This window comes from Callospermophilus lateralis, chromosome 4, assembly GCF_048772815.1.
Source record: "Callospermophilus lateralis isolate mCalLat2 chromosome 4, mCalLat2.hap1, whole genome shotgun sequence".
In the NCBI taxonomy this organism is placed as follows: domain Eukaryota; kingdom Metazoa; phylum Chordata; class Mammalia; order Rodentia; family Sciuridae; genus Callospermophilus; species Callospermophilus lateralis.
The window spans coordinates 107,574,792-107,585,739 of record NC_135308.1 but is presented as its reverse complement, the minus strand read 5'-3'; the positions used below and the strand labels follow the sequence as shown (position 1 = coordinate 107,585,739).

General features: G+C 37.9%; 1 protein-coding gene across 1 annotated transcript; it reads right to left on the bottom strand.

Moving 5' to 3' along the window:
- Positions 1-9,577: 9,577 nt before the first annotated feature.
- On the bottom strand, positions 9,578-10,573 carry Neurod4 (neuronal differentiation 4). The gene has a single exon (XM_076852936.1). It carries the CDS (start codon positions 10,571-10,573, stop codon positions 9,578-9,580), a length of 996 nt encoding a protein of 331 aa, XP_076709051.1.
- Between the last annotated feature and the right edge of the window lie 375 nt (positions 10,574-10,948).

Sequence of the window (10,948 nt, the reverse complement as noted above, 5' to 3'; positions counted from 1 at the left end):
GAGAGGTTTTGGATGCTCCACACCCACAGAAATGATAAATATTTGAAGAGATGGATATTCTAGTTACCGTGATCTGATCATTATGCATTGTATATATGTTGTATTGAAACATTACACTACACACCAGAAATACATAAAATTATTATGAATCAATTAAAATTTTTTAAACATGTTACAAAAAAAATTGTAGGCTCCACAGCCATAGTTCTAAAGTTAAGTCTCAGCTCTGAGACTTGGTAACCTGGTGGGGCTGCTTTACCTCCTGTGTCTCAGATTCCCATGTATAAAATGTAGAGAATACTAATGCCGGTCTCATAACATAGCAGTAAGAACTATACTGCTTCATTTATATAAAAGATTAAGAATATTCCCTGGTACCTTGTTAGCACTTGATTAGTATAAGCTGTTATGATAATTATCTGCTCACGTTTACACAAGAGTGTAAGGACATAAATGGCTAGAAATGTCCCAGTCTTACTCTTTCTATGGATCCATCAGCCCACTTTCCATACTGGACATCATTTCACATTCAGAACACCCTACTCATCTTGCTCAGTTCCCTCATTTCTGTGCAGTGGAATCTCCCATTCTGGGAACCCAGGCCCTTAGCCCGAGCTTGCCTCTCCCTCCTTTTTGCTCTGCCTGATGCCCACTTTCCCTGGGAATCCAGGCTTCTAAGAACAGCTGCAGCTGCTAGCCCTGCTTGCAGCTGCTGCTCAAAAACAGGGCAACATGGTTCAGCGGTGCTCCCTCTCAGGACTGATTTTTTTTTTCATTTATCCTTGAAAATCTTGTTGGACTGTGCCAACTGTGGGCACAGTATCAGCTGCCCCCTGTCTGTCCCCAGTGCTTCTGCTTAGGGACCTTTTGTACTCAGGCTCCAGCTGAGTCACACACTCCAGAATGCAACCCAGTAATTCCTTCTGATGGTTTTAGTCACTATCCAGTACTGCTTGTATCCCCATGGGTTACCTTTTCTCATTGCTCTGCCTCTGCCTTAGTCTCTCTTTCCACCAGCCCAACGTGATGTAGATCTCAGTTGCATAGGAGGAGATGCTGATGATGATGAAGGTGATGATGATGATGAAGGTGATGATGACTATCGATTATCAAAAATTAATATGGCAGGCCTCCTTCTATGTGTATTATGTCAATTATGTTTACTATCACGAAAATCTTGCAAGATATTATTGTCATCATTTTGCAAATAAAATTGTCGAAGTTCTAGGAGATTATGAAACTTGTCTTGAGTTAGTGAGAGGATGTGGCAAACCTGGCATTTACAAAGCGCTTATAAATGCCCTGAGATTTCAATGGCTGTGGGAGATAGATAAATTTATTTATCCACATGATCAGTAAATAATATTCTGCTTGCTGTGCTGTCTCATTTAAAGATATATCCAGGGCCAAATGGAAACCTTCATGTTGTAACACGTTTCTTGGTGAATGGGATAGTTGAGAAGCCTCGAGTCTTTGTTGCTTTCCAAAAGGAGTCTCTTGTGATTTTCTGTTGTTCTCAAGACAGACAATCAGGGACAGCTCTCAAGGAGCGTTGGTGCTGAGCATGGTGGTGCCCAGGGTTTGTATAGAAGGCATCAAAGACACATGGCTCTTACCTGAGACATACAGCCAGCAACTGCCAGTCGCTTTTTTTTTTTTTTTTCCCCTTTGTACTAGGGATTGGACCCAGGTGCTTTACTACTGAGTTACATCCCCAGCACTTTTTATTTTAAGGCAGGATCTCACTAAAGCTCTGAGGGTCTCACTTTTTGGACCTCTAATTCTCTCTGATTCTGTTTCTCAGTGCCTGTCTGTGACTTTCTCTTCTTTGTGGAAACCCAGACACGGAGGGTCAGGGCCCTTTCTCAGCAGGGAAGCAGTTAGGGGCAGGTACAGGTTCTTTCTTCCAAGGCTTCTATTCAGGTGAGAAATACCTTGCAGTTGTTGGAGGAAAGATTTCAGGACCTCCTTTTAAGTCTGGCCTATTGCTTGCAGACTTGTCTCCTTTGCCCCTACAATACTGAACAGTTCTGAATCCCCATGGTCCTCCATCTGTCTGCATGTGTCCTAGATCTCCCTGGGCAGGGATTAGATAATTGTGCCATTCCCATCCGCATGCCCAGGGGTCTGGCAGGAGGGAAGCTGCCGGCTGGCAGCAGTGGGGTGGGCAGGAGCCAGGGGATAGTCTGCTCCAGGAGTCCCTGAGCAGCTTGCGGCTGTGCCTGGCCCTCAGTGGGCCAGCCACGTGCCTGCCTGCCCTGGATCTGCCTCAGCTCAGAGGCCAGAGGAGAGAGCATAGGTTTAGACAAGGAAGGATGTCTTCCATTATCAGGTGGCCCCCTCAGGCCCAGACCAATGGGAAAAATTAGAACCCTTTCCCACTTCCCACCTCCCTGCCTCCTCCTCTCCCAGCGCCTCAACTTCTAGTTTGGTTATTAACTTTGAGTTGATAAAGGGAAAACCTCTGACTATAGACTTGCCAAAAATTAGATGATCCAAAAAGCATTTCCATTTGACTTTAGAGTTCATTTAAACATGATTTGTATATGTTCAATATATACCAAAAATGTATGTGTTCAGATATACCTATCTTCAAATATACTCACACACACAGAAACACGAATACACATATATACCTTCATATATATTTATTCAAATCTTCATAGACTAATGTATGTGTCTGCACACAAAAATATAGAAACTTATCAACTGACATGGAGAAACAAGCTTCTTATGAAATAATTTTCACTGCTAATCCTCAGCATAAATTATTCATATGGATAACAGAGAACTTAACTGTATTTGCAATCAAGTAAACAATGTAGTCAACATCTTTCTCTTCTTTCCCACTGAGGGAAGAAAAGGGGCAGCTGCACAATTGTTGGAATTGTTTAATTTTTTCATTGAGCTTCAATAAATTTATTTTAGCAAAATGTAGATCATAGATCTTCAAGTTGCCAAATGTGTCACAGTCTTTATCGTCACAAAATATGCTCATTGCCTAGAAAATTATCTTCTAAACTGGTGACAAATTAAAAACAGCCCACTTTCTTAAGATAACTGATTATCAATTGTAAAACCACCCAGGCATCCAAATACCACCTTTATTTTAATGTTGTCAAGTCCATTTTTGCATCACCTACCAGCTTTTATTCATTCATTCATTTTTTCCCCAAAACATGTGTGCTTGTTGTTCTGCCAGAGAGAAAATGGACATTAGCCACTCATAGACCCAAATATCAAGATAAGAGAAACTTCAGGTGTTTAATGGCAAAAGCATCTTACTTTATATGTGAGAAAACGGAAGCTTGAAGGGTTTGCATAACTTTTCATGCTCCCATATTTGTTTGTCTACATAATTTTCTACAATATCTGCAGCCCACTTCAATAGCTTTTTATAAAGATGAACTCAATACGGAGAACCTAATTTAGTGACTTATACATGGTAAGGCACCCAATGGACAGCAATTTCCCCTTTCTTTACGTTTTTGTTTTTGTTTTTTGTTTTAGCTATTGTTTTCTAAAACTTTCTTCAGTTCACATTTAGTAAGTTAATACATTTATTTATAGATATATGAGATATTGAACAAATATCTAAATTGTCATGTACATTATGACAACCCTAATAGGGTGATTTTATGATTAGCTCTCTGGCTACTATGGTTACAGTTTTCTTTGTTCTATTTAATATTTGTAGTAATTTAATATTTGTAGTATTTTATCTTAGAAATTTTAGCAAAACAACTGATGCTCTGCAAGTTTAATTTGCCAGGATTATTTCATCTCTAAGTTATTAAAAAAATGTCCTAATAATCCAGCAGCTTCATCCCAGAAAACATGTTTTCCTTAACCACAAGATAAAGCAAGAATTTACTTATCAGAAACAAAAGAAAAAATTAGAATCACATAGTCTATGTCATAACTCCAAGCTAATTGCTTGGTATGAAAATCATAAATGTCTCTATTAGTTTCCTGATCTGTCAAATAGTGTGTATAATACTTGGTCTACTTGCCTCACATTACTGCCAATTTTGAATAATAAGTGTGTAAAAGTGCTTTGTTAGTTTATACTCTGACTATAAACCTGCAGTGCACATTCGTGTACTCATTTCTGTACTCCCAACACTTGGCATGGTGCCTGACATGGATGACATGCTCAATAACTATTAATAAAATTGAATGAAAATCAAATATTTGAAGTAAGAGTATTCTTTTTCTATATAATCTTAGGCCAGATGACAACAAAAAGCTACCGCAATGTTCCTCTTAGCTCTGTTGCAATTTCTAGAAAAGAAAGAAAAATTCAATGTTCCTATTTCCCAAATTCAGGAGGTTTGCCTTTGAGGATTTCTGTTAAAGCAGAGACAATGAGTTGGAAAACAGAATATACCAGGGTTTGGTCAAAAGGCTTGAATTTTGATGTTGGCCCCAGCCAAAGACTTACTGCACAAATTCAAAGCATTTGCTCTCCTCTCATTCTTAATTACCTCATCTGATCTCACCCTACCCCTAATGACAACAGCAACAGCAATAATAATCATAATTACAGTGAGGTGCCTCCCTTCTACCAGAACCTGACTGAAACACTTTGTTGGCATCATCATTTTTAATTCTCATATAACTCTGTGGCCTTGGTAGTATTGTACCCTTTTTATAATGAAGGAAATTGAGACAGGGATGGTAAAATAACCTGTCCAGGACTACAGAGCCAGTTAGCTTCAAATCCAAGTTCTGTCTGACTCAACCTCTTTAACTAAAGAACTCTATGGATTCAGTCAGGCCGGGTCACGCATGCTTGTAATCCCAGCAGCTCTGGAGGCTGAAGCAGGAGGGTCACGAGTTCAAAGTCAGCCTTAGCAACTTAGCAAGGCCTAAGCAACTCAGAGAGACCCTATCTCTAAATAAAATACCAAAAAGAGGTGGGGATGTTGCCCAGTAGTTAAACACCCCTGGGTTCAATCCCTGGTACCAGAAAAAAAAGAACTCTATGGACATCCTAAGACTACAGCAGTTGCCATCAGCACTCCCCCAGCCATCTGTAGAAGGCAAAAAGAAAAGTTAATAGAATAAAAGAAAAATGAATAGCAACGTGGATGACAGTAACTATCAATTATTAAGTATTTTCTTAGTGCTTCAGATGTATTAACTTAATTAATTCATCATCATAATCCTATAAAGAAGCATTTCTATTGATGTTATTTTATATTTGAGGAAACTGATGTTTTCCAGGGCTAATCAATTGAACAAAGATCATTCAACCATCAAGTTGTAGTGAGAAAATATTAGTTATTTGTTTCTAAACCTGATGCTGTAAGTACTGCACCAAACTATTCTACAAAGTTATATAAATGTCAAAATAGTAAACTTAATCCAAAAATAAGTTGTTTTTGTGTGAATAAAATATTTTTTGATTTTCAATTTGTAATTCCTATTAAAACATTTTTATTGAACTCTAAAGATATGTAAAGTGAAAACATGAAATGTATTTAAACCTCTGAAAGAAGAGCACTTTCAAGCTGTAAGGCACTGTTCTGGGCTCTGCCTACATCTACATCATCTACATAGGCAAAAGCCAATAGGAAGTTAAGCTTGTCACAGGGAAATCTTCTCTCAGGTTCCACTGTAGGGCCTGGGAATGAATCAGACTGGATCAGAGATGCATCAGGGTACCATATGTAGAGGATAAGTTTAGGGGTGCCAAACAGCCACTCCACTTTCACCAACTCTAACATTGGGCGAATATGACATTCTCTGTACCTACCAAGCAAACAAGCACTGGAAACACTTCAAATTTGGGGGGTAAACCAACTAGTTCAAATTCTGACTTATTTACTAGCACAACAATTTGAAAAAGTCACTCTGCCTTAGCTTCCTACTCTGTAGAATGGGAATAATATAGTGACTACCTTCTAAGGACTGTTATTGTAATTGTAATTGTACTTTAGGGCTGACTGAATTCATACAAGTACATCATTTAGAAAAGTGACATTATGAGGTAAGCATGCAGAAACTCAGAGATGGAATTGTATTAATCTGTCAGTTTATCCTTTGTTTCTTTGGAAGATTTTTTGTAAAGACTCTCTTGAGAGGCAAATGACATATGTACAAATCACTCATTCAGTATTGCAAAAGACTAGAAAAATCTAAATTATGCCAATTTAACTTCACGAATTATACCATTTTAATGTGGAATACTGGCCAATTATGACAAAAAATTACAAAAATTTTATTAAATATGAAAATACCCTAAGAAGTGTGCTTGAAATTTTATAAAGCAATATGCAGAACAGTATTATTCTACTATCATTTTTAGAAAAAAGAACAGGATAATATACCTTATTATTTGTGTCTGGTGTACCTAATATTTGTTTGTATGTACATAAAAGATCTCTGTTAACTAATAAATGTTTTCAAAGTAGTTTCTACTTGAGGAACAAGATGTAGCAGGTAAAAGATGAGAGGGGAAAATTGACTTTCATTCTATATTTTTTTGTTTCTTAAGTATTTTAAGCAAAGTTCCTTCTTTTGTTAACCAACTTTATTTATATTTTTATCATTATTATTTCTTTGTAATCAGCATTATATGCATGTAAGAATTGACGCTGAAACGGTTTAGTTAGAAAAAAACTGAAAGAAAAAAAATCAAGAGATATTAAAAGGCAAATGCCAAAAAATCCTACTTCATAATTTTTTGGAAAGTTGATGGGCTCACTTAAGTCGAAGATAATAGTCCATCTTCCCATGATCCAACTCTAGACTACCAATAGCTTAGACTACCAATAGCCCTAAAGATTTCTATAAACTGGAAGATTCTTCTTTTCTCAAACACAGACTATATATTTTATTATATGAGCAGTAGGGACTAGTGCTTCCAGACTTCTAGCCACTTAATTTAGGACTTTCAAATCTTTGGCAAGATAACTGAAATATGGGTTGTGTGGATCCACCAAAGTAACCTGCATTCTGCTTGCTTCTTACAAAACAAAAAGCCCAAGAAAATGAACAGAGGAGAATGAAAAAAGTTCTTAAGACAAACAACAACACAATGTCTAATAAGACTTACAGCTTTATTTCTGCTAGAAGAAAGGGAGAGAAAACAGTCACTTTTTTAAAAAACAAAAGATTTAAACAATTGCTTTGCTTTATCCAAAAAAGAATCCCCAGAATAATGAGACAAGACTGAGTTAGAGAATAGGTTCTTTCCAAGATTACTGCATTTCTAAACTTTAATCCCTCTGCACAGTCCCCAGGAGGCCTTGTTCATGAGGACTATACTCTCCAAAGGAATAAACAATAGGTTCCCAGAAAAGAACTCTGGCCCATCTTACACTGAAGGGGGAAAAAAATATCTAAAAACCATAACTTGCAAATCCATTCAAATTATTGCTAGTTTTTAATAAAATAATTATGAACTAACTTCCTCCTTTCCCCTTACTCCAAAACTCAGAACTGTCTAGCAAACTGATGAGTTTCTGTCCAAATGAAGTCTCAGGGAGGGTTTGCAAGCACATCTATGGGGCCCAAAGAATTTTCATAAAAGGAAGGGAGAAATAAATTAAATAAATAATTTCTAATAAATAACTCAGACAATGTTCATTATCTACAAACATAAATGCCAGAAAATGCTAACTTTAAGGATAGATCCTCTTACACCCCCTCACAAGGGTAAGTACCAGATATACTTGGAAAGCACATAGGGTTGCTTTAGAAATCACTTTACTTGCCTATTCCCACTAGGACAGATCATGATGAGGGGGGCCACTTTGGTGGCTGGTAGATCTCTCTACAAAGCTACTTTTCAAATGGATTTACAAACCAAGGGTGCAAAATAAAGCAGAGTAAGTGCTGCAAGATAAATGGAAATGAAATAACTTAACCCATAGAGAATAAATAAGAAAGATAAAAAGATATACATAAAGTTTGGCAGATGTTAGGGAGCGGCTGAGCTGTAGATAATGATGCACTAATCTGTCATATCGATTTTATACATCAGCCCCTATCAGTGAACCCTACATCACTAAACTTATCGTCTGTGGCAGGAGCAGGACTTGATCCAATATCAAATAAGCCATTTATACTCTTGGTTTGATTCTAAATAATTGTCCTAGCAGATTCAACAGGAAGTAAAATTTCTCAGATCTCATTTCTCTGATAAGGTAAAACTTGACAAAGTTAGTGTTAATATAAAGGAAAAAGAATTTACATAAATAGACATATACATCCTGCTGATTGGACTAACCCTGTGATGAAGCTGCAGACTGATAAAAGCATTCACTGACCTCAGATTTCGCTTCTGAATTCATATGTCTTGTCACTTGAAATGTTGTGTGCAATAAGTAATAGCATATTATATCTTAGAAGTAAGGAAAGGGTAACAATAAGTGAGAGGGAGAGAAGCAATTGCATTTATATTGGAAAAAAATCAAACTTGGTCAATAAATTGAATAGTGTTTGTGCTTCTGAAAAATACATAAGTGTGGATAGAGGTCAGTGTTTTTAATCATATTTACTTTAACCAAATGAAATTCATCTTCCTAGGGAAAGATTTAGTGGTTTTCTTATGGGAAAGTATGAGCTACAGAGAGTCCCTGAACGATGGTAGTTGGTGCGGCCAAGAGTTATTTTATTGCTCTATAACGTGTGTTGTATGCTGATTCCAATAGCAGAACCTGAACGTGGTCAGAATTTCGAGTTCCCTGGTCATGCAGGCCTGAAATGATCTAGGTGACTTCTCGATGTTCTGTTGGTCACAGAAGTCTGAGATTTCAAAGAATCTCTTGCTCTACCTCTAGTACTGAAAAAGTGCTTTTGAAATATTATCAAGAATGAAGTTATCATGAGGCCTCTATTATGGTTCTCAAATCACTAAGGAAGATATGTTCAACTTTCAGTCCAATGAGAAATGGAGCTAATCTCTTCAAGAACATACTTTGTTATTCACAGTTACAACCAAGTTAGAATGTTGGCCTCTGGAAGCTATTTTTAGATAGACACAAAGTTTGTGTCATCAAGTTCAAACGCACTGCATTCTGTGAGTCAACAGATATGCACCTTGGGGTGCCTTTGGCAACTCCATTTGATCATCCCATATATACTATTCATTTCCTATTATTGCTTTATTTTTCTTTTTTCATTTTTAAGAAATTTCTGAGAGTGATCACTGAAGTTATATAATTCCAGAACTGTGAAAGTCATTAAAATCATCTGGACTTAGAACAATTGCTTCATATTATTAGTAAATAAACAAACACCAGAAATGGAAAATTAATTAGCATAGGTGATTCAATGAGTTCTTGGCACCGTGATCCTAGGGCCTAAGTCCTCACTCAGTTCAGCCTCTTACATTGTTGTAAGTCACCAAAAAATTCACTTGAAGACCTTAAATAAAGGAATCAATAAAATGTGAAAAGTAGATGAGCAAAGAGGGGGACAGATGTAGGAGAGCCTAAATGATCTAGCCCTGTTGTGTTTGATGTATATCCATAGGGTTTCTTTAAAGTCTTTGAATCTTTAGCTCAACCACTTGAATCATGGGAAATATCTCCACATCATTCTCTGAAATGCTGGTCTTACTGCCCTAATCAGTGAATATTGTATTGAGTTGGGTCCCAATACTGTGGTGGGGGTAGGAATCATAGGACATGTCCATGGGAATGTCATAGCGAGAAGTACCAGCCTGAAAGGGAGCTGAATGCACATGCCCTGAGCTGAGGTTGGCAGAGGGATAATGTGACATGAAGCTGTAGGATTTTTCCAGGTCAGGAGAGCCATCTTGCTTCAAGGAGAAGTTCCCACTGATGCTCAGGGGTGGAGTGAGTGGGCCCTCGTAAGGAGGTGTACTGCAGTCAGGTGGATGGCTCCCAAAGGATGATTCTCCCAAACTCTTAAATACTTGAGGCTTGAGATGAAGAAGATGTGCTTCCATATGGCCGTAAGGAGGGCTGGGGAGCCCCGGAGACTGGTAGTTAAAATTATGGACAGAGATGGTAGAGTCACAAATAGGAGACTTCTCCTCATGCTTCTCCAGGAGGACCGACTGAGGGCCCAGTTGAAGGCATCCAGCCACCAGGTTGCTTGTGGGCTGAGAGAGTCCTTTACAGAGCATCTCCACAAAGCCCTTTCCTTCAGGTGTCTGGCCAGTCTCTAAGACTTCAGACAAAGCCCAAATATAGTTCCTGGCCAGTCTAAGAGTCTCTATCTTGGAAAGCTTTTGGGTTTTAGAGTAGCATGGCATGACCCTTCTGAGGTTATCCAGAGCATCGTTCAGACCATGCATTCGAGTTCGTTCTCTAGCATTGGCCTTGACCCTTCGAGCCCTGAATCTCTCAAGGCGAGCTTTGGTCATCTTCTTTTTCTTGGGACCTCTTCTCTTAGGTTTCTCCCCATCTTCTTCCTCCTCCTCTTCTTCTTCAATACTGTCATGCTCTTCAGCTAAGCTGCCAAGCACCCCATAAGTACCTGAACTTCTCTCCTCCTCCTTCATCTCATTTTGAGAGCACAGACCTTTGTCCATCCAGGATGGTGTGTTGACCAGCTCCCCCATCTCCTTGGATTTCACAAAAGTTTTTGCCATTTCCAGATTCTAGAAAATGGAGACAAAGAAAGTTAATTCCTGTGAATAACTGATTTGATTCTAAACTAAACGTTCTTATTATCCTTTGGACATAGAGCCCGGAATTTGTTTGGGGATTCAATTCATAATTATCATGTCTAAGTCCTCCATTTTAAATGAATAATAATCCACGCTCAAAGAAATGCTCAGAACACTTACCTAGTTATACCATATTATAAGAAAACCAACTATATTTAAAGAAAATGAACCTTAACATTGAAATGTTCATGCCTATTTTCAGTTTCTTTATCTCATGGATATTTGACACAAAAATAACTGGTATACAAGTTCAAACATACAGTTTTCTTTCTTCCCAAAATTCATAACACAAAGGGA